Source organism: Triplophysa rosa, linkage group LG2 (genome assembly GCF_024868665.1).
Source record: "Triplophysa rosa linkage group LG2, Trosa_1v2, whole genome shotgun sequence".
In the NCBI taxonomy this organism is placed as follows: Eukaryota; Metazoa; Chordata; class Actinopteri; order Cypriniformes; family Nemacheilidae; genus Triplophysa; species Triplophysa rosa.
In genome coordinates, this window is record NC_079891.1 from 5,862,514 (window position 1) to 5,888,542 (window position 26,029).

At 38.4% G+C, this 26,029-nt stretch overlaps 6 protein-coding genes across 17 annotated transcripts; 3 read left to right on the forward strand and 3 right to left on the reverse strand.

Moving 5' to 3' along the window:
• Positions 1 to 176: 176 nt before the first annotated feature.
• On the reverse strand, positions 177 to 6,933 carry ehd2a (EH-domain containing 2a). Of its 9 annotated transcripts, none has more exons than XM_057328997.1 (9): positions 6,819 to 6,933; positions 5,115 to 5,138; positions 4,121 to 4,666; positions 3,738 to 3,990; positions 3,353 to 3,529; positions 2,996 to 3,093; positions 1,841 to 2,253; positions 1,497 to 1,661; positions 177 to 1,404 (listed from the first exon to the last, which is right to left on the reverse strand). In XM_057328997.1, exons 4-9 carry the CDS (start codon positions 3,956 to 3,958, stop codon positions 823 to 825), a joined length of 1,656 nt encoding a protein of 551 aa, XP_057184980.1. In that variant the 5' UTR covers positions 3,959 to 3,990; positions 4,121 to 4,666; positions 5,115 to 5,138; positions 6,819 to 6,933; the 3' UTR covers positions 177 to 822. The 9 variants fall into 9 exon arrangements, with proteins under 9 accessions (XP_057184980.1, XP_057184979.1, XP_057184977.1 ...); XM_057328996.1 differs by having other exon boundaries at positions 4,121 to 4,690; XM_057328994.1 differs by having other exon boundaries at positions 5,115 to 5,194; positions 6,819 to 6,910.
• Positions 6,418 to 8,284, forward strand: LOC130546289 (transcriptional activator GLI3-like). Its single transcript, XM_057321477.1, has 3 exons — positions 6,418 to 6,517; positions 6,850 to 7,024; positions 7,279 to 8,284. Exons 1-3 carry the CDS (start codon positions 6,418 to 6,420, stop codon positions 8,282 to 8,284), a joined length of 1,281 nt encoding a protein of 426 aa, XP_057177460.1.
• A 3,308-nt stretch (positions 8,285 to 11,592) lies between these two features.
• Positions 11,593 to 13,085, forward strand: znf541 (zinc finger protein 541). Its single transcript, XM_057353400.1, has 6 exons — positions 11,593 to 11,695; positions 11,771 to 11,846; positions 11,932 to 12,020; positions 12,256 to 12,369; positions 12,471 to 12,545; positions 12,739 to 13,085. The coding sequence occupies exons 1-6, from the start codon at positions 11,609 to 11,611 to the stop codon at positions 12,838 to 12,840; spliced, it is 543 nt and encodes a 180-aa protein (XP_057209383.1). The 5' UTR covers positions 11,593 to 11,608; the 3' UTR covers positions 12,841 to 13,085.
• A 165-nt stretch (positions 13,086 to 13,250) lies between these two features.
• On the reverse strand, positions 13,251 to 19,031 carry si:dkeyp-117b8.4 (zinc finger BED domain-containing protein 4). 4 transcript variants are annotated; one of them, XM_057353362.1, is made up of 3 exons: positions 17,564 to 17,750; positions 16,972 to 17,074; positions 13,252 to 16,592 (listed from the first exon to the last, which is right to left on the reverse strand). In XM_057353362.1, the coding sequence occupies exon 3, from the start codon at positions 16,588 to 16,590 to the stop codon at positions 13,930 to 13,932; it is 2,661 nt and encodes an 886-aa protein (XP_057209345.1). In that variant the 5' UTR covers positions 16,591 to 16,592; positions 16,972 to 17,074; positions 17,564 to 17,750; the 3' UTR covers positions 13,252 to 13,929. The 4 variants fall into 4 exon arrangements, with proteins under 4 accessions (XP_057209322.1, XP_057209345.1, XP_057209331.1 ...); XM_057353339.1 differs by lacking the exons at positions 16,972 to 17,074; positions 17,564 to 17,750 and adding an exon at positions 18,658 to 19,031 and having other exon boundaries at positions 13,251 to 16,592; XM_057353348.1 differs by lacking the exons at positions 16,972 to 17,074; positions 17,564 to 17,750 and adding an exon at positions 17,762 to 17,833 and having other exon boundaries at positions 13,253 to 16,592.
• Positions 18,089 to 22,510, forward strand: napaa (N-ethylmaleimide-sensitive factor attachment protein, alpha a). Its single transcript, XM_057353386.1, has 11 exons — positions 18,089 to 18,303; positions 19,038 to 19,117; positions 19,201 to 19,317; positions 19,437 to 19,483; positions 19,599 to 19,676; positions 19,839 to 19,894; positions 20,345 to 20,429; positions 20,642 to 20,746; positions 20,848 to 20,916; positions 21,130 to 21,180; positions 21,266 to 22,510. Exons 1-11 carry the CDS (start codon positions 18,206 to 18,208, stop codon positions 21,365 to 21,367), a joined length of 888 nt encoding a protein of 295 aa, XP_057209369.1. The 5' UTR covers positions 18,089 to 18,205; the 3' UTR covers positions 21,368 to 22,510.
• Positions 22,511 to 22,769: 259 nt separating this feature from the next.
• On the reverse strand, positions 22,770 to 25,911 carry rsph4a (radial spoke head component 4A). Its single transcript, XM_057353374.1, has 7 exons — positions 25,676 to 25,911; positions 24,878 to 25,103; positions 24,386 to 24,691; positions 23,830 to 24,273; positions 23,483 to 23,627; positions 23,285 to 23,402; positions 22,770 to 23,190 (listed from the first exon to the last, which is right to left on the reverse strand). The coding sequence occupies exons 1-7, from the start codon at positions 25,759 to 25,761 to the stop codon at positions 22,962 to 22,964; spliced, it is 1,554 nt and encodes a 517-aa protein (XP_057209357.1). The 5' UTR covers positions 25,762 to 25,911; the 3' UTR covers positions 22,770 to 22,961.
• Positions 25,912 to 26,029: the final 118 nt, after the last annotated feature.

Consider the following 26,029-nt stretch of genomic DNA (forward strand, 5'->3'; position numbering starts at 1 on the left):
AAAAAACACGCCATTTATATTTGAATGTTTTTAATATTTACAACAAAAGAATAACTCAAAACCCCTCATTATATTTTTTATAATACTGATCTCACAATGTACTTTGAAACCCTTTCAAACGCGAATTATTAAATTATAAAGAAATACATCTTTTACTCGTTTTCATGTGTTCATTGTTTTATGTATTTTTTGTTGGTATTATTCTTTATTTTACATATTCTGAATTGTACATAAAGGTTTTATCTGGTTTGTACTTTTTGCATTGTATGTGATTGTCATCAAACTAAGATTTGAATATTTATTTACTCTGATAAGAGGTATACCTGAAGGTGAAAAAAGAATGTATTGCATAAAATGTGTCATTTTATTGTTTTGTCATCTGATGGAGTTACACATCTTTCCAGGAAAATGGTTATGCCATATTTGTTTTAAAATGTTGCACACTGCGCTCAAACTATAAGACAAATTAGTCTTAAAACAAATTATTTATTAAAAAACAGTAAAACCAAGTTGACTGTTACATATTATAAACATATAATATAAGAACAGAAAAGATATCAAACACTGAAGTGTTTTATGTTTGCATTATGTGTTTCATAGCAACAGTCTCAATGGGATATCTACTGTACAACACACACCACAAAACAAACTGTGCCCAGCCCTTGGGTAATACAAACCAGCAAAACAACATGTCTTTTGAGATACTATTCGTACAGAGAAATTAGATATCTTACAGTCTAAAGAGTCTTTAGACTAATAATTTTCAGTTTAGTATAATTCTGTCATAATAAGCATTAAAATGCCGCAATAAACATTAAAACACTATTCATTGTCTCCTTTATCTGGGCTCAAGCTTTTGCATTGTCTTTTAGAAGGTGGCACCAGATGTGCAGGTAGCTCACGGGGAAGCCCAAAACCCTCCAACTTCACCTCAATGAGATGGCTGGCCAAAGCAAACTCTTCATCATCCAACATACCATCACAGTCCACATCTGACAGCTTCCAGATTCGTGCCAGGACTGAACTGGGCAGGCGGGTGCTCATCATCCAGTCCTTTACTTTGGTCCCACTCAGCTTGCCCTCATGGGGCGATAAGTTGTAAAAGATCTCATCATACTTGGATTTATCACTTGACACCACCCATTCTTCATCATCTGAGACATGATGACTTTCTCTGTCGGGTCCACAGTGATCAAAAGGGTTCCCTACTATAAAAGGGCCCCTGTTGGTACCATGTAGAAAAGGTCCCCCTTGAACCACGAGTTGGTTAGCGGCGTCCTGTTCCTCTTGGCGTAGAAGAGGCATAAGCTTGGCAATGTCGGTGTTTAGGAGCTCATCCAAACCAGCTAAGAGTTTAGGTTTGAGGGCTTTAAACTTGGTGAAGTCGTGACTCATGAGTCGCTCCTGTGTGCAAATATGTGTGAGGGACAAAAGAAAAACGTTCTTTACAGACAGTGTAATATTTGTTTGATGAAAATATTTACACGGTTAAGCACCTGCATCTTTGCGCAGTCTGGAAAATCTCCAGCAGAAATCTGGTGCCTTTGTTTGACTCTTGAAAAGATGATGGGAAGGTCATATATAAGATCTCTCTTCTTCTTCTCTTTGCAGAAAACCAAAGGCATCTCTTCTTTTAGAGAGCTAATGATGTAAGCGTGTGCCTGCGGGTAGGAAATAAGAGAAGACACATTAATGTTTTATTAGGAATACCTCAAAAACATCCAGCTAAACATACTAGGTAGGTATATCACACATTGTGTAAAAAAATACATCAATTTGAATAATTAAGCCGAAAAACATTCATTAATCAATGTCGTTTTTTTATGGGAAGAACCCTCACCCTCACAAGCCGTGCTCGTTTGACCAGATCATTGAGTTTTCTCAAAGCAGAATTCCGTGGAAGGTTCTGAATATCTCCAAAAACATCCTCCTCCTCTCTCTCGAATAGCCTTCGGTTGTCTGTCACGCGCATTGGAGAGGACCAGAAAGACCCAATGTAAACCCTAAGAACCTCCGGAGTGCAAAACACTTTCCCGAGTGACCACATGAGGGCGCCGTACACTCGCATGAGCTCTTGGGAATCCACCATGTCGGCCTTGTTGAGCACCACTCGGAGCTTGTCCTCGTTGCCGCGCAAAGCCATCACAGTGCACGAGAACTCATCCGAGATCTCCAGTTTATGTGCGTCACACAAAAGGATGATGCGATCTACGTGCTCAGCAAACCAGCGAATAACAGCTGGAAAGTCGTATCCTAAAAAATGAGGGACAAATGTTAAGTGCTGATCTGACACCTCACCTTATCCATAATGTATTATATGAAATTTGAGGGCCACATCAGCATCAAGAAATTCAACTCCACCTTTGTAAATGACTTGCATATGGACTGTAAAAGAAGTCCTAGACGAGTTGGATGCATTTTTGTTTTATTTACATTAGTGCTTTAAATCCTTTTTTATGACCTTTCTTTGACATGAAGTGAATAGGGCTTTATGTCTGAATACTTTCATATCCTGTTTCTACTGTGAATAATGAGAACTAGGCCTGCTAGGTGTGTTCAATATTGAAAACTGTTGGCTTTTTGTTAGGCTACTTGTTTTGTCTATTCATTAATATTTTAAAGGAAAATAATGAAATCATACAAATCAGAGTAAGAAGGGTTAGAAAAAAACAGCAAACATACAAAAATGAATAGATAATAATTTGTTATAATTCCTGGCATTGTTTTTCATTCAATATAGTTAATTTGTTAAATGTTATAGAATTGTATATACATACTGTATATTGCTTGTGTACAATATGTGCCCTGTCTAATAATACTGCTTGTAAAATCGTCTATTGTTAGTACTGTCTATTGTGTTGTGTGCACTATATTTTACAGTCTTGTGCTGCACCTCAATGTCCCACGTGCTCAATAAAGTAATTTAAAGTATTTTATGTTGTACCCCATTTAGATTTTGTCTAAATGTAGTTCCCTGTGTAATTTCTGCACACACCTCTACTCATTTTGCGTTGGGCCACAGACAGAATCCCTGGTGTGTCGATAATGCTGAAACTCTCTAGAACTCGGTTGGGCAAATGTGCACACTGGAATCTGGGAAACAGCAGAGATGTAATGAATCAAGGAGGATTTGGGAAAAGCTATCCACCCAATGGGATCTGTTCATCTGTGCCAAATAATGATGCATTTTCTTCTCACTTTTCTCCAGACTACATCCACCCTTTCTCCAAAGAGTGATCTATGCTTCAGTTTCTACACTGCAGTCCAAATTTGGCAGATTTTTCTCTTGTTTTGCTTAACCCTTTATTATTATTATTTCTTCACAGGGCATCATTGGATCTGTCTCACTCACCGATTGAGGAAGGCGGTTCCAAACGGGCTGAGTTTGCGGAAGGGCTTAGTAGGGTCTACGGTTAAAGCATTGCCATTAATGATTCCCTCAATCTCTCCATGCATTATAGCTGTAAAACTGTCTGTCGTAGGTTCCGGGCCTATTCGGCTTCCTGGATAGTCTTGTTCCAAAAGATATCTGCCACACACATACATGCAGAGACATAACCATCCCAAATTCCCAGTAGCCTACTATCAAAAATCTAATTCTCAATATTGTAAGGCAAAAATATGACATATTATTGGAATTGTAAAGCAATTGTAATTGTATTGCAGTATTCCGTATACATTGTATAGTTTTCTTGTTTACAATAATACTGTTCTAAAGAAGAATCAAATGACTGCACCTGATAAAAGTGGTCTTGCCTGTTGAACACTGACCCAGCACCAGGATCATGGGCTTGTTGCTAAAGTCAGCATCTTCAAGGCTTGTTGAGTGGAAGTCAGAGAATCCATAGTACTTCTCCAATGGAAGCAACTTCTGCCGGTATAGATTCTTCAAAGCTTCAGTCACAGTGTGAACCTCCTTTTGACATTTACCACTCTTTTTAATGTCCTTACCGGCCATTGGGCTAAAACTGGGGTCTGTGGAGAGTTCAACTATAAAGATACATTATAATCATTATGTTAATGCATACAGTTAACAGCTATAGAATCCAAAGTGATTGGGCAATCAGAAGTTCATATATTTATACATTATACATTTACTGTATGTTGTATGCTGACTCACATTTGTTGATTATTCTGTGTTAACTCTATTTAATCTCCAGGAAGAATTAGATCTGCTTGTCAATAACACTGATTTTTATCGTTGTCATTATTTGAGTCTTTGCAAATAAGTTGCAGCTGTCTCACTATATCAGGAGGAAGGAAAACCCTGTAGTTGAGCAAGACAACACATCAAGTGCAGCTGAATTCAAACGAGCCAAATTCCTGGAACCATTTTAAGACAATTCATATGCATTTTTGTCACATTTTGTACACATACCAAACAAAAAATGCTTATAGCCCGTTATTTTATATCCATTATTATTCATATGATTTATGGCATTGCAATTGATTGGCATGCTTTATACAGATTACATTCAACAGTCAGAATGTCATGTAACTGGATTCACTCACTGTTCTGTAGAGCAAACAGATGTTCTCTTAATTGTCACTCCAGGACCATGTGAAAAACAGAGGGGAGTAGACCACTGCTCATCTGGGTTCTCTCAGTTTGCCTGATGAGGAACAAGCGGAGGTCCAATAGGGTGGAGATATAAAATAATAGTGTCTGGAGATCAGAAACATGTGCTGCCTGTAATATATATGCCGAATATGAACCTGAAGCACATGAAAGTGCATGAATTTTGAATTCACAGAAAGTGAAGGAAAAGAAAAACGAGGGAATCATTTTGTATAATTTAAATGTCAATAACATATTGGTATTAAAATGTAACAAATATATATAAAGCCACAAAGTCTTTTTTGTCCATGTATTTTAATGTTTATGACTGATTTTTGTATTGAATACATTTTCAGAAGTGCAAAAATTAAAATAAGTGTTTACAGTGTTTAGTTACTACTTTGACATACATCATGATTTGACTAATTATTAATACACATATAACATATATTATTAAACATTCATTATCTAAGCATTTATGTACAAATGGGGGGTGTAGTACATTTACAAGACCCGTCCATATTTTATTTCGGGATGCAACAGCAAACACACTAACCTTGACTCTTCTTCCTTCCTTGGACTGCACAAAATATAAAACGAAGTGTTTAGTTCTTGTTAGATTTGCAGTAAATGTTCCTGGTGACCAGAGATACCAATATTGTTAAGAACAGTCCTTTAGGAATAAGACCAATCTTTTTCTCACTAGTTCGTCACTGCAGCACTGTCAGAATCAACAACCATTGTTTAGCACTGCCTCTGTAAATCTCTCTAGTCTAGTTTCCTGCTCTTCTGATGTTACAAGAAGGGAAGGGAAAGGGAGAGGTCCAAGTAAAACTTTTTTTAATCATTATATTGGGAAATCATCAATAACGTGTTTGTTGGAGTGTGAAACCCCTGTTGGCATTTGTTGGCTTGAACAATCAAAACTACTGTTAAACTGTCCTTAAACTGTACTACCAGATCCTAGCACATCATTAGGCCTACATCTATCAACAAATTAAACTTGCTTCAATTACATACACTTCATTTTAAAACGTGTACTACTGATAAAAACAATAAATTAAAAACAATTTATTTACTTGAAACTAAACTTAAATATTTACATAAATAAATGATCAGGAGAATGCAATTCGAATGGAACACATCAGAGTCATGACTAAATGAATTAGCGAATCGATTCTCGAAATCTGTTCATTAAACCGAACAACGGCATCAATCCACTGCGTCACCGTCCGTCGGCGCTTTTCCGCTTCAATTACATTCCACCTCATTTTAAAACGTCTACTACTAATAAAAAACAATACATTAAAAACTATTTATTCATTTATTTACTTGAAACTAAACTTAAATATTTAAATAAATAAACGATCAGGAGAATGCAATTCGAATGGAACACATCAGAGTCATGACTAAATGAATCAGCGAATCGATTCACGGAATCTGTTCATTAAACCGAACAACGGCATCAATCCACTGCGCCACCGTCCGTCGGCGCTTTTCCGCGCCAAATAACCAGCGAACTCAATCCGGAACACGTAAACAGTTTGTTAAAATGTAAATATGTACTTATAAATGTTAATTACAAATATTAACGGGTTAAAGTAGGATTCTGTTCGCGTAGAATGGGTTGAAGTGCGAGTTTTACATGAACAGATTTCGCACGTGAGAGATTTGTTTTACATTACGTCTGGTATATTGTAACGCTGTGTCCTTCTAGATTATATAAAAGTAGATTTCTCAACAGTAATTTGAAGCTAAACTGCAAGTTTGGTCGAATCGTGTTGTTATATATTAAGCAATGGTTGCAAATAACACAATTGCATCTTCACCTGTGTAACAGGGATCCCACAGAGCTGGAAATGGTGGGTGTCTCGTGTGAAACAGACAATGTGTACCGCGAAACAACCTACACCTTATCACCTGTACCAGAAGTGTGGGTAGATAAAAAATCTGCTTCAAGTAAGAATAATATTTTTTTGTCACTGTGGTGACTTTGTTGCTGTACAGTAGGGGAGGATTCATTATGTAAGATGCTGCAACTGACCCCAACCCATGTTCAAAAAAATAAACATAGATTTTTCTCACTAAACAGTATTCTGAAAATATATCTGAAACAAGTCTTATTTTATTCATGCTATAGTTTTATCTTATTTTATTTTCCATTTATTTGTATTGATTATGTTAGATGTTTATGTGTACAACATACAGTAGATTTGCTTTTATTTTTTAACCAGAAAGCAGAAAGACTCCCACATCTTACCATGTGACAGCTTCCGCTGATCTTAATCCAGATGAATTCTTGACACCCGTGGGCACAAGGAAGACCACAGGAGTCTCTATGAAAAAGTGCCTTCGCGGAAAAGAGTTTAGAACTACAGGCACACTTGATACACATCTGTTGATCCATCGACCAGAAAAGCTTCATACCTGTGACATTTGTCAGAGAGTGTTTAAACAACATCAATTGTGAGTATCACATGTTGCCATCTCAGTTATTTAGGACATACATTTTTAGCTATATTATTACATTATATTACTAAATTATTAATATACGGCATAATATAAATGAATTAAAAATAAACTCTTCACTTCAATTTGGATCAATTGTTGTTTTCTGAATGAAAAAAAAAACATAAAAACCAATTGTAACTGTGTACAACAAAGTCTGTTATAACAACGTCTATCAAATCTTTTACCCGTGCCGTTCTATTTCTCTTTAGCATGTCTCACATGTCAACCCACCACAACAAGAAGACTTACCACTGTACTTATTCCGGCTGCCACAAAACCTACAACGACCAAAACTCCCTAAAAGATCACTGTGCGTTGCGACATGGAGTCCGCATCACACCCCTTTCCTCTGACAGTCCGACCTCACGCTGGGAGCCGGTGGATACTCCTGCAGTGTCCAAACAACAATCGTACAATACAGATTTGCATGGCTTCTTCAACTCACCACGAAAGCTCATTTCACCTAATGTGCCAAAAAGTTTCAGTGATGCAGAACAGACACATCCCTCTCAGGTAAAACCTTCAAAAAGGCACCCAAGCTGGACATTGGCGGCAGCAAGTAAATATTATGATGCCAAGGAGAGAGAGATGCTGACCAGCACCCATTGGACCCCATCAGTACTTCATACCGTTGAAGAAGATCCTGTGGTTATTTCTTTAAATGACAGTGATTTTGAAAGCAGTCCCAATTCCCTTGAACTATTCCCCAGAAAGATGTTGTCCCTTGAGCCTAGCAAAGTCACCGCTACTGTGGGTTCTTCTAATGCATCTGAAGCTGAATATTCTCAGCAGCATTGTTCCATCCAGGTGAAACAAACTCTGAACAAGTTAAAGCGAAAGCGCCCGTCTTTCACGTTAAGTCATGCTGCTTTATCATGCCCTGAAACAAAGAGTGGACTGTCACTTATTGGTGACTTTCCCGACCCTGTCATCCAAACCCCTTCTCCTGTACCTTTACCCGAAAGCAGGAAGAGGAAGTACAACTCTAAGGATTCTGAGAAAGTCTTGACTGATCCTGCCCCGGTTCCTCAGCCCAGCCCTAAACGTTCACAAACGCAATCTCCCTGCCTTGTCTCACCTAGTCAGGTAGCATTGATACAAAAAAATCACACTTGCGTATCATTGGTGAGTTTTCGGAGAGATATTTTAACATTTACATTTTATTACGCAGGAGTCGCCTATGAGGGCAACAGGACAGGAACAGAACTCTTGTAAAAGGTTTGAAAATGGATGGGTAGTTCACCCAAAGTCATCATTTACTCACCCTCATGTCATTTCAAACCTGTATGAGTGTTCTCTTCTGCGGAACACAAAAGAAGATATTTTGAAGGATGTTGGTAAGCAACATTGGCTTCCATTGTACGGACACAAAACCACCACGATTTATCAAAATATCTTCTTTTGTGTTCCACTGAAGAAAGGAAGCCACAAAAGTTTTGAACACATCATGAGAGTAATACATGATTTAAAGTTTTGGGTGAACTTTCCCTTTAAGACTCGATGAATCCTTTCTGCATCACATTTTGAAATGCATATTGCACTTTTTAATACAAGTGTGTAACTGCCATCTGACATTACACAAACATAATCAGAACAACCAGGTGATCTCTAAAGTTACTAGGTTCATTTTAATCTGGTTTCTTCACAAAAGGTATACAAGACGTCCAGCTGTACGTAGAACTCAGACGCAGTCCCCATGTACTCGAGGACGTTGTGGCTCCTGTGAAAAAACAGAGGAACTCACCCCAACACCATCTTTCTCAACACTCAGGGTGAAATTCGGATCTGTTACATATTAGCTGTATATTTAAGATAAGATAACATCACAAAAACATCATTTCTGTCACAGGAGAAAGGACAAAAGCAAAAGTACAAACGGAAGAACTCACCCGCTCCGATCATTCCTGTCTTTGTTCCAGTAACCCAGGGAAAGGCCATCAGCTCTATGTCCTCACCTCATCCGGTAATGATTTGCTCTTAAGGGAATATTAACAATATGCAATGAAAATCCAAATATCAATGATTATTACTGATTATTAACAGTGATTGTTGAAGTAACGCAAAATATTTCCCCAGGGGGAACAGTCGCAGACCCGTAAAGGTCTGTCTAAGAGGTCTGGTTGTCTCACCCAGCCGACCATTTCCAGTCCACCAACCTCACCAAAACGCACTCATGACCAGGAAGCCCAGGGACCGCACGGATGCTATGCCACAAGGGGTCGCCCCAGCCAGCTTCGCTCACCCATCTATCTGGAAGACCACCGTGCAAGCCCAAGATTTCCTCCACCACCTTATACACCTCCACCCATGCTGAGCCCGCACCGTCCCAGGACTGGACTCTATTTCAATGCCCTATTACAGTATCAGCAATACCCACCAGCTGCAGCCAGCAACCTTGGTGAGCATCGTGCATCACCAGGCAACTTTAATTTCAATGATTGCTAAACAATTAGATTAGTTAGTTAGACAAGTATAAAAATGTGTTCAAAAGTGAGTGCTTTCTTCCTTTCAATTCATACAATTAATCTCCACAGGTGATGTCGACAACACAGTCATCAGCATAAAGCCGTGAGTCAATCTACATTAAAATTTTAAGTTCTAAAATCTAGTTTTTGTGGATTCAACCCAATTTACCCTTCGCAAAGCCCGCCCCCTTTTGCTATGTCCTACTTAAGCTAGAGCGCTCCCACTGCACTAAAGAATATTGTTTGTGAAATAATCATTTCTGGAAAAAAATAACGTGTACTTGCAGCCAAAAGCAGTAAGAAAGTCTGCAATATGCATTTGAAGTATATATTCAGGATGTGAAAGTGACTCGGAATACAGTAAACAAAAAAATCGAAGCTCTTGCCTAACGTACTGTGCTTGCTGTAACGACATAACGTCTGGATAGCGCCGTTGGTTTCTGACACGTTTAGGCAACGGGTGAAACTGTGATTATGACCATAACTATCAAATTTGACCTCCGATAGAATTCTGGCAGTGTTGATGAGATGCAGTCCTTCAGCGCGGATCATATAGGTTGGTCTATAGGGTAAAACTCCAGACAAGACTTCTTGTATGAGTCTGTTTTAAGAAGTCTTTATTGTTGTATATTATGGCAAAATAAGATTAAAACAACAATTATTCACATTAGGCTATAGGACAATCCGGAGAAAAAACTTCTCTGCAGATTGAAGTAAAAGTAAAACATCTTCTTTTGCTTGGCACATAGGGCTACTGTATTTTCTCTGGCCTACATTTGATTATAAGTTTAATCAAAATGTCTGTAAAATACATTTTTAACTGTTTGCAGTTTTGACTTAGTAATGAAATGCTGTAATAACTTCATTTGACAAGTAAAAAACATGTAAATGGGTTTCACTTTTCTTTAAACACGTATACAACTAAGATTCCACAGAGACATGACTTTTAGCTTCGATCATGTCCGTACAGTGTGAAGACCAGGAAGGACATTTGCGAAGGACTTTTTAAAACCGCATAATGCTCAGTCGGTTAAACACTGGTTTGTCGGACAAAACGGCGAATAGCAACATTATTGGGGCGCATTATATCGGTGTTATGATTGGTCCGGTCGCCTGTCAATCAAACTCCAAGCGAAGGGTCAGTTATTACAAAAACAATCGTTTCCTTTTGTCCTTCTCTGTTTGTTGACTGTGCTATATTCTTTAGGAGGATAAACATCGGTTCGCGTTTTCAGGCAGAAATCCCACCACTCCGCAACACATTCTACGTGTTGTATGAAGAACATCCCGCTCAGCTTGTCTGGTGCCCTAGGAAAGATCTCACTACCAACAGAAAGACACAGAAAAAGGGTAGAAACACAAAAAAACACTCTTCACACTTATCTGCAGTAAAATAGATGCAATCCCAAAGCAAACAAAACAAAAACAAACCGTGCTGATGATATTATTACGTAAAGGGATTGTTCACTCAAAAAAAATCTGTCATCATTTACTCATTTCGTCAAAACCTGTATATGGAACACAAAAGAAAATATTTTGTGAAATGTCTTAGTGGTTTTGTGTCCACACAATGGAAGTCAATGGAGTCCAATGTTGTTTGGTTACCAACATTCTTCAAAATATCTTTTGTGTTCTATACAAGAGAGAAAGTCAGTTTAAAATGACTTTAATGGTAAGTGGTGAAAGATTGTTAAACTACCCCGTTGAATTGCCAGAGGTCTGAAATTTGATTTAGTGTAGTATTATTTATATAACACTTTTTACAATGTGCATTGTTTAAAAAAAACATTACATACATATGATCTATTTAAACTATGTAAAAACAAACAGTTTACTGTTTAAAAAATGTTTTTGTTGAGTCATAGTAAAAGAAAAGTCCTGATACATTTTTTTAGTTTGTTGCCTGGGTAATTGAACACATGATCTTGGCATTGCTAATTTCATCCTCAACAGTTGAACTTTGAGTTGAACTGTAAACAAAAGGGTAAAACTGATCTCATGTGTCAGTATAAGTATTAATTTTTGCTGTGCTGTGCTTATTCCTGTTTGCACTTCAGTTACAGAACTGTTAGACATGTGCTGTTCCAGTGTACTAACCGGAGGGGGAACCAACATTGAACTTGCACTCCACTGTCTTCATGAAGTGCAAGGAAATATACCGGTGAGCTCCTTGGTTCTACTGAGTCTTTCATTTTAAAGAGGTATGTTTTAAACAGCTCTGTTATTCATTTATCAGGCAGCACTGGATTTACTGTTGATGAGAGAAGATTTTCGAATCACCAGGCACCCTCTGAATAATTACCACTACACAGGTATGGAGGAAGCTTTACTTCTTTTAAGAAGTGATGAATTTATCAAACTAATAATAAATTTGATGTTGGTCTTTTTAATTGACAGGGTCAGACCACTGGACAGATCAAGAGATGAGACTTTTCAGAACGGCTCTGGAGGACCATGGCAAGGACTTTAATAAGATTCATAATGTGGTATGAAAACTCAACTTCACAAAGTCTTTCATTTTAAATTTTATTCTTGAATAATTTAAACACAACCTTCATTTGAACATAAGCATGTATCGTCATCGCTGTGGTTTGATCTTATAATATTTTATTAAATTGTTTATTTCATAGTTATGGACCCTTATACTTCAATTAGCAGTAGTAATTGTTATGTTTTCCTTAGGAAGTTCCTGTAATTATTAAACTGATGTTTATTTTGTAGTTGCAAACCAAATCAGTGGCTCAGTGTGTGGAGTATTACTACATCTGGAAGAATCTGAAAAAATTCAAGCAACGTGTTCAAGCTGCAGATGAAAAAGATGTTGAAGAGACCTCTGTATGTATTGCACATCAGAACCCTGCCAGAACATCAGCTATTTCATTGTGTTGTGATGATTACTAGTGGTATTTAGGCCATATTTATTGACTTTCCAAAAGGTGTTCCAAGACTCACAAAAGACCCCGCCTGAGCAGACAAGAATGAACAACACTAGACGGACGGGTGTGCAAAAGGTTTAAGATGCTACAGTCTTGCAACACTTCTTACATTTAATGCATTATCTTAGTAGTACAAACTACACTGTCACCACTCACCATACTTCCATTTTGTTATTTTAAAAACTGCAAAAATATGTATATATAGAGAGAATAAAAAATATGAATGTAAAATCAACTTTGTTTTCAAAAAACCTTTTAATCACAATAGAGATATCCATGTGAAGAGGAACCGCTACACCTCGATCAGGACAGAGACTGGCTGCCTCCAGGCCACAAAGACACAATGTCCAAGGATTTATATGGACCCTGAAATAAAGTGCTTTGCTTTTGTAATCCTAAAAATCAGCCGTTTAAAGCGAACTTTTATAGTAGATATATAATTTAGCCTGAATTTAAAACAATAAGATTTAATAAACGTTTTCTACTATTGTTCAACTGTTTGTAAGGTTCTTAATACTGTATGTTCTGGTTAAATATTTGTACTGAGATTTAGTTAACAGTAAAATCTGTTCCACTAATTCATTACATAAACTCTGTAGTTTGCATAATTTACATTGTATCTATGCTCTATTCAGTTTGCAAAGCCGTACATGTGAGCTCATTATCCATTTTGTTAAACCCTGTTATGCATCCAAGTTATTAACTGCAGTTATTATGTCTTTTAAAAAGCCTGGAAAAACAACTAGTATGCATATTAAAACAAGATTAAACTATAAACAATGATTTACTTTATTTGTATGATTAAGCAACCAAAAACATCTTCAATTTCCAGTCTCCAGAAAATTTAATAAAACACTTTCATTGGAACATGCTACCTATGTGGTACACTGAAGACTACTGTTTAAAGTAAGGAAGACTACTATTAAAGTACATAATACATCCCCCTTAAAATATGAAAGGGAACAATAATGTTGAAATGCATGCATGAAAACGCATTCCATGTAATGCTTACGTGTAGTTACAACACTGTAAAGTGACAATAATATTGTAACAACTGATGCAGAAGTTAACTTTGTAATAACATACAGCAATTACGTAATGCTTCACATCAGTAAAGAACTCTTGATTTAGTAAAACAGCACAAAACAATGGCTGTGCAAATTGACATATTCTCCGACCAACCAAAGATATTAAATGTTAGTGTCATAATTTTTTTAGCAGTACAGTACGCTTGTGTTTTTTGGGCTTCAAAATGAATGAAACAATCATCTGAGTTACAATTACAGCTGTGGTAATCAATTGTAATTGCAATAACCATATGTATACAAAATGAAAACTACCATCGGTTATTTAAAATGATTTTTCATGTCTTTTAAATGCAAATTGATACATTCGTGATTACATTTCATACAGTAGGATTTTCTTACAGTGCTCACGGCTCCTCCTCAGACGTCCGAATCTAACTTTCATATGACACAAGAGTCTGGTAAAGATTGTCTCTGCTCTGATTACCACCGACACTGTTCCTCTGGTCAGTTTCTCGTCCAGAGGGGCCAACCTTTAGCTGATCCACATAATCAGTGTTCTGATGGAGAAATAAAATATGGTCAAGGTGTTTAGAACCCAAGGTGGCCCTTCTTTGGGTCACCGGAGATTCACTTGGGGCAAAGGCCCGATCGGCCGAAACGGCAGTTGCAGGTATGGACAGATATTTTCGTGCCAGTCTGGCCACAGCTGGGAAGCGATGTTCTTTGTTACGCCACCATTGAAGAGGCGAGAGGCTGCGTCTGCAGAGGGGCTCCGCTATATAATTTTCAAGCTGCTGGTGAATTTCGGGCATTCGTTCTGTTGGGTCCTCTCCTAGAAGAATATCATACATGCTCTGCGGGAGAGGTCTCATCCGTATGCATGAAGTTATCGGTAAATCTTCCCTCAGCGGCGACGTTGCTCTAGTGCCGCTAGAAGGTCTTTTACGTTCATTGATGTTTTTGAGAGGTGAGCCGACCTCAAGCGTGCCATCGTTGGCCTGTTCCGGAGATGACACCGCAACAGAAGGCTCGCTTGGCTGCAGCTCAAAGATGTCGCCCTCCTCTGCGGAGCCACATGATTCAGGAGAATCCAAAGAAGCCATGGCAGGCATTGGCAAGGGATCATCTAATCCGAAATCGGCAGGTTCTCCTGGTTCATCCACGGGTTCCTCCATTTCTATGCTTTGGATCCTCTCCCCATTCATTCCTTCTTTATTTGCGTAAGCTTGGACCGACAACAGTTCTTTCACCTTGTCATGCAGCTTGCTGCGGGCATGCGGGCTGAGAAACCGCAACTCTTTAAAACGTGGGTCCAGAAATGAAGACAGTACGGCCGGGCTGTCCAAAAGAGCGTCTTCGTCACTCATACTCCAGCATTTGTCCATACCGGCGCGAATTCTCTCCATGACTCCTCTCACCACCGGACAGCTGCACTCGGCGATTTTCTGTCCAAGGAGCCGGGACACTCCTTGAAGACACGGCATTAGGGCAGAAATGGGGCCATTGATGTCCTCGCTCAAAAAAGATGCTGCGATACGGACAGTTTTAAGCACGGGGACCAGTTCGTGTATGAGACGCCACTGATGATCTGCTAAGTTTGATGCTACTTTTTGCTCCTCTAATACTGAGCTTATTACCCATTTGAGTTCCAGGAGACTCTCGCACATCTCAATGGCGGTGGTCCAACGCCCCGGGTCGTTCAGCACCAGGCATGCAGATTCTTTATTAACAGCCTCGGCTTTCTGGCTCAGTGCTGTTGCAGCATTCGCATTATGCTGAAAATGCAAGACGATGGCGCGGGCATCCGCAAGAGCTTGTCGGACAGTCTCGACACAAAGTCCTTCCTGGACACACAGTTTCAGGGCCTGTCCTGCACAAAGTAGAGGTGCCCATCCTTCTGGAAGATCACTGGGAGGTGGATGGCTGGGTCCTGAAAATTCTTGTTGATATTCCGACTCAATGGTCATATTATCTTGCCCCCTCAACTCCGTTCCAAGGGGAGTGTCGTGGACGACGCAAAAGACGTAATTCTCCGGAAGCTGGAACTCGGATAGAACAGCTCTTAAGGTGTCTGCAAATCTTGCATGACCTCTTTGAGTTGAATTTTCTTTGATTTCTGGTATCGGTCGCGTCTCCAGCACGCAACGTGCCAGGCGCCAGTTAGAGTCTACAAAATGTGCACTGACCATAACGTAGAACCGCCCATCCCCTCCGACCCCACATCCTTCGACAGAACGCCAATGCTCGATGCAGATATTGAGACAATGAGAAGCGAGACTAGTCTGAAGATGCTGCTGCAGTACTTGTTTGAGAATATGGTAGCGGTGCCAAAGTAAGCTGCCAAGCAGGGACGGAGAAGGCACAGGATAGTTAGGCTCTAAGCAACTGAGTAAGAGTCTGAATCCCTTTTCTTCAACCACCGACAATGGTTGAAGGTCTCTGAACACCATCTCTAAGATAAGATCCGTCAACACCTCTGCTCGCTTGTTACTGCAGCCTCTTGTGCCGCTGCGGTTGCCGCTAGTTCCCGAAGTGCTGTTCATCTCCCCTGAAGGAAAATTGTACATCAGGCAGCTCATATCCGTATCTTGGTGGGGAAGGGCATTCGAGGTAGAGGTGCTGCTTCCACCCGCACAATCTGGGGCACATGTGGTCCGAGCAGGTTTGGGTTCCCCCATCTCAGGTAGCAGCACCTCTTGCTGCTCCTCTTTGACAGCAACGGGTACCCCTGGCTGAAAGGCGGCACTGCCTGCGGCGTTACATGCTGTTAATCTGTTACCATGTACACCGCTCTGACCTATGTGAGGATGTAATGCATTAGGGGTGGAGATGTCTGTGGTGTTGTGAGGCGGCACAGCTCCATCCCGGATGCTGTGTTTCCGTCCCAAGTGTTCTCTCATGGATGTGGTGCTGTTGTGAAAGGAAAGCTGCCTCTTACAGTGGTTGCACTCGACGCGATGCAGACTTAGTTGAGTGTAGTGGTTCCACACTTTTGACGTGCGGCGATCAGAAAACGGCAGGAACCGCTCCATTCTTCTCCTAAAGTTTGGCGCACCGAGATTTACAGGATACCTTTGAGGTGGGAGATCCATGTCTGTGGTAAAATGACATTACAATAAAACAGTTGCCGTTATGTTTGCTGGTTTTCCATAAAATGGCAACAAAATCTTTAAAAAATAATTGTTTACATTTTAAAAACATTAGGGAAAGAGACAAGTCAAATATGAAATTCCAGAATTAGCTGTTATATTTGTTATTCACAACAATGAATAAGTTCCATACAAGTCATATACTGTAAATCTGTATTCATATAAAAAGTATTTACTCTTTTTCTCTTCACAAAGTCTCATAGCTGTAGTTTTTGTACCTTGTTTGAAACGTGTAATTAATTAATAAATTAAATAATAATAATAATGTAACAAATATTGTATCATACAAATGTGTCTTACAAGGCAACTTTTGAGAGAACCTACCAGCTAGGCATCATTACAATGTTTTTATAGCCAAGTCCAGTCTGTTCCTTATGATTTTTTATCCAGGTATGTGAGCTTTATAGCTATTGTACTGCCAAATTACCTAGAACCCGAAAGTAACGATTTGTAACATTGAAAAAAGATTGTTAAAAAAAAAATTTCTTCTCTATTTCTTATAAATTAGTGATGCTGCATTATATAGAGTTTAGACACCTACAGGAAATATTTAGCCACTTTGAACAGTTTACTTACGTAACCTCTAAGTATGACAAATGCAATTCTTAAAAGTACAAATAATTCCACGTAGCCTTAAAATTAGTATCGTGTAAATTCAAAACTGCACGTGTAATTATGAACATTAATTAATGATTAACGTTGCGCTTCAAATGTTTTCAGATTCAATGCAGCGTGTAACATTGCATCAAACTGCAATTTCACGAAAGCAGCGTGCGCTCACAAAACATTTACAAAAATATTAAGATTTTTTATTAAAATGATAACCCCACGATTAAACAGAACACTCGTGTTTGTCAAATAAAAGTTTAGCTGTAAAATAATAACCAAGTAATGTGGTTAAGTTGAACATATTTACATTTGACACAAACTGCGTCCTAGCATCACTGGATCAATTTCTTCCGGGCAAGCATAATGGCCACGAGCGTTTCATCTAACGTTACTTACAACCTGTGTGTTTATTCCTCCTCCACTAATGCGGCAGAATACACTACTCTCACATTACATCCTAGAGACATAACTACACAGCCTGGTTGTGTCCAAATATAAACAATACCTTATGTGTTAAATATAAAACACCTCTGAATTCCTGAACATCCTCTGTGCCCCTGCGACCTACAAACGGGATGTGCTTAGCTAGGGGGCCAGAGTAAATTACTTACAACTACAAAAGCGAAACATCACTAAATTTTAAGATTTTAGGTAAAGAATAAAATCATAGAGTTCATGAATAAACATTAGCTAATTTATTAATTTAATTGTTAATTAAATTTAAAAATAGAAGTTAATTGTAATAGTTTGTGGTTTCAATGCCGTACAACTGATCTGACAACTACGCAGAAAACAATATTTTGCCACGGCCCCTAACATCTAAACGAATTTACTTCCGATTTCCGCATGCTGGGACAATAAAACAAATAACGTGATTACGGGCGATTGTGAATTGGGTATTGCTTGCATATCATCCCCGCACAGTACAGTACGAATCTGACCTGGCAAAATGGATTATTCTGGAAAAGAAAAAGAAGCTATGGCTATTATGGCTGAGGCAGACAAAAAGACGAAAACGTCGCATTCGCTGTTTGGATCGTTTTTGGGGTAAATTCATACATTTATATAAAATGTAACGTTAACCGTTTGCGATTATTTTGGCAATTAATTACGACATTCTAACGTCACGCTGCTCGTATTTAGCAATAGCAAATCCATAATCAGTTTCACTCCGACGTGTTTATTTATATAACCTGTCCACAGATAGAAAACAATTGTTATATACGAGTAAAATCAGTCAGCTAGCCAAGTAACGTTAGCCTCAAGTGGCATTTATAAATGCACAATAAACAGAGCTGAGCGCGCTAAACGTGATGTTTCCTTATGACTGTAATTCATTTGACTACTCTGAATATGAAACAATGCTCGGTTTGCTGTCTCTGAGCGCTTGGGAAAACTTACCGGTGCTGCCTTGCGCTATCCCCTCCTCCATACAAAGTCTTTCTCCACCGCTGGCGACAGCAGGGACGTGGAGTCGATGTTTCACTCTCAGGTGTTTGATCATGTTTGCGGTATTTGAAGAGAACTTAAAAGTCGACTTGCACAGCTTGCAATACACAGTGCCATTGTTCTCGTTTTTAATAAAGTACTTCCAGGCTAGGGAGAAATATCGGGCCTGTATCTTCACTTGGTTTTCTAGCTCCTCTTCCTTCATGTTGTCCATATCCGAAAACACTTTGCGAGTGCAGTCGACAGCTGCAAATGGCGCCGCCTACCGGCTGCAGTTTCTCGGCTCTTCAGTGAACTGTATGATCCTTTGTTCATTCATTCATTCATTACAGGAATTCCTCCAAAATCGAGGAGGCCTGTGACATGTATGTTAGAGCTGCCAACATGTTCAAGATGGCAAAGAACTGGAGTGGTATGTGACATGGCAACCTTTGCACCAACTTTTTAAGGGAAAGTATGTGTCTTACACAATTTTGCTTTATCCCTTGATCTAAGCTGCAGGAGATGCTTTCTGCAAAGCTGCACGGCTGCATTTGCGAGTGCAAAGTAAGCACAATGCAGCCGTCAGTTTCATTGACGCTGGCAATGCCTACAAGAAGGCTGATCCTCATGGTACCGTTCTCCCGCTCTCTTAACATTTAGGATTGTTATATTAAACAATGCACATTTTCTGTAATGATTCTAATACAAAAGAAAGAGTTTGATTTGTATTGTCTAACATCTCTGCGCAGAGGCCATAAGTTGTTTCGGTAAGGCCACTGACATCTACACAGATATGGTGAGAAGATATTAAATATTTAAACGCATTATTAAACACATGTTTAGTCGTTCAAACCGAGACAACATTTTAATTAGGAATCGTTCTTATATTTTTTTCATCTGTTTTTTTACAGGGACGTTTCAACATTGCTGCAAAGCACCACATATCTGTGGCTGAAATCTATGAATCTGAGTTATTGGACATAGACAAAGTATGTGGTTTATTTACATGGAAGTATACATTTTACACTATTAAACATCAATACTAAACATTAGCAGTATTGTAAAGTCACAAAGATAATGTTTTTACTTTTTTCAAGCCAAAGGTAAAAAAATTGCTATTACTTGACCCAGATATATTTGTTTGTTTGCAGGCTGTTGCTCATTATGAACAGGCAGCAGATTATTACAAAGGAGAAGAGTCCACCAGGTCTGCCATAATAGATTTGATGTGTCCTTTATGTAAGGGATAATCCACAGCTAGCCGTGCGTTAAAGGATTTTAATGCACGACGTGGAGGCCAAGAACCACCCGACGCGAAGCGCCTCTGCAAAGTGCATTAAAATCCTTTAACGCACGGCTAGCTGTGGATTATCCCGCTTATACCATGGTCATTTGCCAAGTTAAATCTTTTATTGATGTTTACAGTGAAATTTTAGATCAAACAGGTGAAAATTACAGTGATTTTGTCAGTTAAATTTCAAATGTAATCAAACTTACTGGAGCTACCTGTGCGTTAAAGGGTTTTAATGCACACCTTCAAGCCAATCAGAATCGAGTATTCAAAAAGACCATGGTATAAAAGGTCATATTCATCAGAAGTATTTTTAGACCTTTTTAAGTCGAAGCACAATCATTGTTTTGTTCTTTCTCTTGTTAGCGCAGCCAACAAGTGTCTGCTGAAAGTGGCAACCTATGCAGCTCAAATGGAACAGTATCAGAAAGCCATTGAAATATTTGAGCAGGTAATAATAATAATAAACTTTATTTTCTATAGCGCCTTTCAAAGTTGCATCTAAAAAAAAACGACACAAAATAAAATACACGAATTTAGGAATGAAGGAATTTATCAAAACCAATTAAAAAAAAAGGTGTGTGGTTTGATTTAAAATTGTGTGTTTGTTTAATATACGATTCATATTAATGGGCACATGGCTGTCTTTGACTAAATATTTAGATTGGAACCTATTCCATGGATACTACACTCTTGAAGTATGCTGCAAAAGACTATTTCTTTAAAGCGGCCCTCTGTCACTTCTGTGTGGATATGCTCAACTGCAAGGTGAATACTTTTTTACAGTCATGTTAAGATGTGAACATATTCTAATAGATTTAGTGATTCTGTAAATTAACTTACTGATGTTTCAGTGTTTTCTTCCACAGCTAGCTGTACAGAAGTATGAGGATATGTATCCTGCATTCGCAGATGCTAGAGAGTGCAAACTTCTTAAGGTTTTATTTTTATTTTTTAAGTATTTTCTTTTTTATATTATTGTGTATTTGAGTAGGATTGTGATTTCAGTTGCATTTGAGGCTTACATCTTGAATCCAATCTTCTACATGATATTTGGTTTCTGTTTAACCATTTATTATTGTGGATATATGTAAACATGGTTTTATACAAACTGCTTAATAAATCCTGTTGCTGCATTTTACATTAAACAGAAGCTTTTTGATGCACATGATGAACAGAACATTGAGGCATATACTGAAGCAGTAAGTTCATCCAATGCAGATATATCATTTTTGAAATGACCAAAGTAATCCATGCAATGTACATTTTTGGTTTTGCGTTTTTCAGATCAGGGAATTTGACTCAATCATCAGACTTGATCAATGGCAGACAACCATGTTTCTGAGAATCAAAAAGACCATTCAGGATGAGGAGGATGACCTTCGCTAATGTGAAGTCATGATACCAAACAGACCACCCATTTACATCTTTCCTTAACAATGATTCCTTTAACTTACTGTGTTTATTATTTATTCACTATGTAACTTGCACTTTGTCTTTTTCCCCAAAGCATGCTGTGCTTAAAGAACTACATCTTTTATCCCAAAGAACACTGTGAGGTCTTTTAGAATGACATTGGATAGGGTTTATTTTACAAGATTTTAACTTCACTTTGTTACTATTGCTGTGTCATTACATATAACATACAGGCCTGTGTAGTATCAACATTTATGTATTTTTTGATGTATTTATGTATTATTAGTGATAAAATAAGTTTGATCTTGTCATTTGTTAAAGGTCCAGTCACATCTGGGCTTAAGTACAGATAAACATGTATTGTTAATGATGATGAAGTTGCTAAATTCTATCTTTCAGAAGTAAATCAGCACTAATTGCTGTTTTGTTTTCCTCTATGGAGGAAATTGCCAATGTTCTTCAGTTAGGTTGTTAACAAACTAATGTAAGAATTTATTAACTTATTCTAACATAAATATTATTACTATTTCAATTTTTTACCACCACATAGAAGAGGGATTCTGCATGAGGGAATAATTTTCTAGGTCTTAAAATGACCAGTTCAATAAGAATACCTGCAAAGTTGTATTTATTTCTTTTCTCTTTATAAATAGTTCCTTAAGTTAAAGAATGTATTAATTAATGAAACGGGATAAAAAAATACAAGACATATTGACTGAATATATTTCAGAGGCAAAATATCTTAAGTGCAATACATTTTATTTATTCTCTTATATTTATTGATAATTTATGCTAATTCTTGCAATTCAGTGCTGGGCATTTGGACGATTGTGTATGTTCTTGACTCAGTTTACCAATACTGGAACTTCAGAATGGCAAAAATAGCATGGCAGAATTTGCTTAATGTAACACACACAGTTTAATATGTTAGAGGCAAAAAGATTTGCTGCATTGGCACCAAGTCATTAATAACCTATACTGTTACCTACTAACTTGCTGTGAAAATGATTTTTACAGTGCTACTATTAAAAATGACTATATTTTATAGTGGCATGTATTTATTCACCAAAGCTGTTGATTTAAATAGCTAATAAATGAGTTGACCCTAAATTTGTATTGTTTGTATTCATATTTCACTTAAAGGGATAGTTCACTCAAAAATGAAAATTCTGTCATCATTTACGCTCTCGTCATTTCAAACCTGTATGATATGTTTCTTTCTTCCACAACTCAAAAGAAGATATTTTGAAAGAAGTTGGTAACAACAGCGGCGGCACCCATTCACTTCTATTGTATGGACACAAAACCAGTGCAAGTGAATGGGTGCCGGTTGCCAACATTCTTCAAAATATCTTCATTTGTGTTTTGCGGAAAAAAGAAAGTCACACAGGTTTGAAATGACAAGAGAGTGAGTACATGATGACAGAATTTTTATTTTTGTGTAAACTATCACTTTAAAATCACTCTATTTCAGCACAATCACGATTGTACCAAAAGGGATTGTATTTAAGTCTGTCCTTTAAATGAACTCCAGATATAATTTTTTTCCATTTGACCGTTGACCATTTTAATCCTCATCTTCCTCATCATCTTCCAGTTCTTCTGTTTCCTCCAAATCAGCCGTCTGCTCCTCCAGGGCAGCTTTCAAAGCCTGCTCTTCCTCCACAGTGGGGTCCAGGGCTTCTGTGATTTCAGGACCGCTGGGGTACTCACTCTGGGGTTGGGGAGGCATCACTGGAGTGTAGGCTGTTCCAAGATATTTCATCCCCCAACCAATGTATATGTTTCCAAACTTTCTATGAGGTAGCAGAAGAACGAGTTTTTACTCAGCAGAAAAAAAGAATATACAGAGAATTTGTAGGCAAGACATTTAAAAGCAGCGCTGCTTACTTTCCATTAACATAAGCATAAGCTCCTGGCCAGAGGTTCGAGCGCACCACAGCAATGCAAAACTGAGGAATGAGGTTAGAGGATGTCATGGAGCTCCACGGCGATGTGTCGTTAATGTCTGCAGTCAACATAAAATAACCTTTGTAACAACGGTAAACTGTACTAGAGATATTCTGTGAAGGATGCAACTTGACTGACTTGCATCTTCAGAAAGAGGCGTCAGAAGAGGAGGTCCAGTCTCAGGTTCTGGCTCATCAGCTTCCTCTTCATGGTCTTCCTCCTCTGCATCCTCATCCAGGTCTTCCCCTGATTTCTTTGTAAGGTTTATCCACACACAGCGGCCCTAATATTCATAAAAAAACGAAGATACAAAATGTATAGAACTGAGAGGAGAAAGTAATGTTTTTTCCAGATGTAAAAAAATATATGACATTTTTTTTATAAATCATTATTTAAAATATATGTTTAAAATGTTAAAGAAAAACATTTTGAAATATATATTTTTGATAAGGACTTGACAAAATCAAAGCAGTCTTCTTCATTACCTGTGTAAGTATGTGCTGTACATGATGGACCCATAAATTCAGCGACTCCACCATCTCATTCACATGGATGCCCTCAAAGTCAGGATTCTCCTCAAAAGTGTCCCGCACTTCCTCGTCCTCACCTTCATCCTCTTCAAAATGGTAGAATCCCACAGGGCTGACGTGGGTGCCGGCTGAAATGCGTGCGATCTGGGCACGCAGGTAGTTGGCTTCGTTGCCAGGAAAGGGGGGATAACTCACAACCGGAGCGTCGAGCCTGCCTGTGAAGAACTTGCGGATTTGTCGTGCCACCGTGATCTGAGCCGGGATGACAAACGGCAGTCTGACCCAGGGCATGCCGGGCTCTTGACACACAAAATAAGTGAATTTGTTCACACCCGTGTGGTTTTCTTCCCTTGGTACTATTGGAGGTGGCTTGTAAGTTGATTTGGGGGGTGGATCAGCCTGCAAGTGAAGTTAAGGAATTATTATTTCATATATAATACTTACACTAAAAGTGAAAAGTTCTGCATATCTATTCTTGATGTGTGTACATTTTTCAGAATCATTTACTTACAGCTTCTACCATTTCACTTTCATTCTGGGCCTCATGTGTCTCTTCCTCTTTCTCCTCATCCTCATGTGTCTCTTCCGTCCCCTCTTCTTCCTCTCCTTCCCCCTCTCTGAATTCCACCTCTGCCACAAGGTAGTTGCTCTGTGTGCCCAGGATCTTGCCCCAGAATCGACAGCGCTGGACACGTTGCGTGTCCACCAGCTGTTTCAAGGCCAGAAAGACTCTCTGCGTCTCCTCTCTTCCCAGTCCCACACCAGCTTGCTCAAAGAAGAAGGCAAGTTCTCCCACATTCGGCAGAGGTGAATCCACCTGACAAAAATACAAATGCAACATGTCTAATAATTGTATCAAGCATTACACAAACTGCTATAAGCAACAGTGGGATTACAAGTATTTGGACGTTTTAACCCCATTTAAACATGCAAAGCCAAAAAATGTTATATTGTCCTTGAGAGCCAGGAAAAGTATTTGTAATGTTATTTTTAGATTTCTTACCAACTCTTCCTCATGATCACCATCATCAACCCCTTGCGAGAACAGAGATTTTTGCTGCTCAGCCAATAAGAGAGCTGCAGATGAGGATGGACTGTCACGCAAGGTGTCCTGCTTCTCCTGAAGGATGCTTCTTTTAAGATCAAGACTCATGTCTTCGATCACATCGACTGCATTCTCTGGACGCTCATCCATAATTTTGGTCAACATCTGTACTAGATGGTCATACCTAAGAAAGTTCAAAGGATTTGTAAAATGATTTTCAGCCCTTCATCAATCTCATACCTGCATTGCTTTATTTGCATGTGTGATAGATACAGTGTGGTATCTGATGGACTTTTTTAAACAATAAATTAATGTATCTTTATATTCAATTAAACCACATTTTGTTAATATTATCATAATAATCTGTGTCTGCATTACAGCGTGTTTAAATTTAAATGTGCCTGTGTAAGGGAGACCGGGGTTAGTTGTCACAAGGGGTACGAGCGCAAACGCAAAAATTCTGTTTTCTCCAGTTTTTCTTGTTCCAAATATTGATATAGGCCTATATCAAACATGTAATTGCCATGAGTTCGGTTCTCCAAACTAAACACAATATTCCAGTCAAGAGACAACTAAAAAAGTAGATTGCTTTGTTAATTTACGTCAGCTCGTGGATTTAATAACGTGATTTAATAACGTTACTGTGAAGTGTCAGTGCTCCCTATGGACTGTATGTACAGCGTCAGGTTAAGCATTATATTCAAAAGCTAAATATTCAAAGAGTTTAACTTATTAATACTAAAGGGATATACTTACAGGTTTAAGTTTGTTTTAGTGCTGTTTTTCATCATAAAAGCCTTAAAGGACTCCACAGCCCGCTCCCTCTCATTGTCTGACTCCATTTTTCTGAAACTTCGAAATAGCCGCTGACTAACGTTAGTAAAGTTAACTTACAGACTACGCAAAATCGTACATCTTTCGATCTAAATTCTTATAATTTAAAGCAAATATCCATAAAAAACTACTTTTTAAGACAAACGTCAACAGATGGCTGCAGCACACTTCCGTTGTCAAGTAAGCAGATCGGTAACTAAACAAACCTGTTGCCTGGTATCGTCTTTCCACTGATTGGTCAAACATAAATGACGTATGGACACCAGTCATTATGTT

What these genes read in the sequence shown, in the direction of transcription:
- ehd2a (XM_057328997.1), bottom strand. Translation starts at nt 3,958, where the DNA reads ATGGCCGGTAAGGACATTAAAAAGAGTGGTAAATGTCAAAAGGAGGTT. An exon ending in CCAACGCAAAATGAGTAGAG is followed by an intron (nt 2,254 to 2,995) that starts GTGTGTGCAGAA and finishes CTCATTTTTTAG; the next exon opens with GATACGACTTTCCAGCTGTT. An exon ending in AACGAGCACGGCTTGTGAGG is followed by an intron (nt 1,662 to 1,840) that starts GTGAGGGTTCTT and finishes TCCTACCCGCAG; the next exon opens with GCACACGCTTACATCATTAG.
- LOC130546289 (XM_057321477.1), top strand. Translation starts at nt 6,418, where the DNA reads ATGGTGGGTGTCTCGTGTGAAACAGACAATGTGTACCGCGAAACAACC. An exon ending in AGATAAAAAATCTGCTTCAA is followed by an intron (nt 6,518 to 6,849) that starts GTAAGAATAATA and finishes ATCTTAATCCAG; the next exon opens with ATGAATTCTTGACACCCGTG. An exon ending in GTGTTTAAACAACATCAATT is followed by an intron (nt 7,025 to 7,278) that starts GTGAGTATCACA and finishes ATTTCTCTTTAG; the next exon opens with CATGTCTCACATGTCAACCC.
- znf541 (XM_057353400.1), top strand. Translation starts at nt 11,609, where the DNA reads ATGTGCTGTTCCAGTGTACTAACCGGAGGGGGAACCAACATTGAACTT. An exon ending in GAATAATTACCACTACACAG is followed by an intron (nt 11,847 to 11,931) that starts GTATGGAGGAAG and finishes TTTAATTGACAG; the next exon opens with GGTCAGACCACTGGACAGAT. An exon ending in TTAATAAGATTCATAATGTG is followed by an intron (nt 12,021 to 12,255) that starts GTATGAAAACTC and finishes TTTATTTTGTAG; the next exon opens with TTGCAAACCAAATCAGTGGC.
- napaa (XM_057353386.1), top strand. Translation starts at nt 18,206, where the DNA reads ATGGATTATTCTGGAAAAGAAAAAGAAGCTATGGCTATTATGGCTGAG. An exon ending in CCATTGAAATATTTGAGCAG is followed by an intron (nt 20,430 to 20,641) that starts GTAATAATAATA and finishes CTAAATATTTAG; the next exon opens with ATTGGAACCTATTCCATGGA. An exon ending in GAGAGTGCAAACTTCTTAAG is followed by an intron (nt 20,917 to 21,129) that starts GTTTTATTTTTA and finishes TACATTAAACAG; the next exon opens with AAGCTTTTTGATGCACATGA.
- si:dkeyp-117b8.4 (XM_057353339.1), bottom strand. Translation starts at nt 18,919, where the DNA reads ATGGACAACATGAAGGAAGAGGAGCTAGAAAACCAAGTGAAGATACAG. An exon ending in GATAGCGCAAGGCAGCACCG is followed by an intron (nt 16,593 to 18,657) that starts GTAAGTTTTCCC and finishes ATTTTACCACAG; the next exon opens with ACATGGATCTCCCACCTCAA.
- rsph4a (XM_057353374.1), bottom strand. Translation starts at nt 25,761, where the DNA reads ATGGAGTCAGACAATGAGAGGGAGCGGGCTGTGGAGTCCTTTAAGGCT. An exon ending in GTGATCATGAGGAAGAGTTG is followed by an intron (nt 24,692 to 24,877) that starts GTAAGAAATCTA and finishes TATTTTTGTCAG; the next exon opens with GTGGATTCACCTCTGCCGAA. An exon ending in AAAGTGAAATGGTAGAAGCT is followed by an intron (nt 24,274 to 24,385) that starts GTAAGTAAATGA and finishes CTTCACTTGCAG; the next exon opens with GCTGATCCACCCCCCAAATC.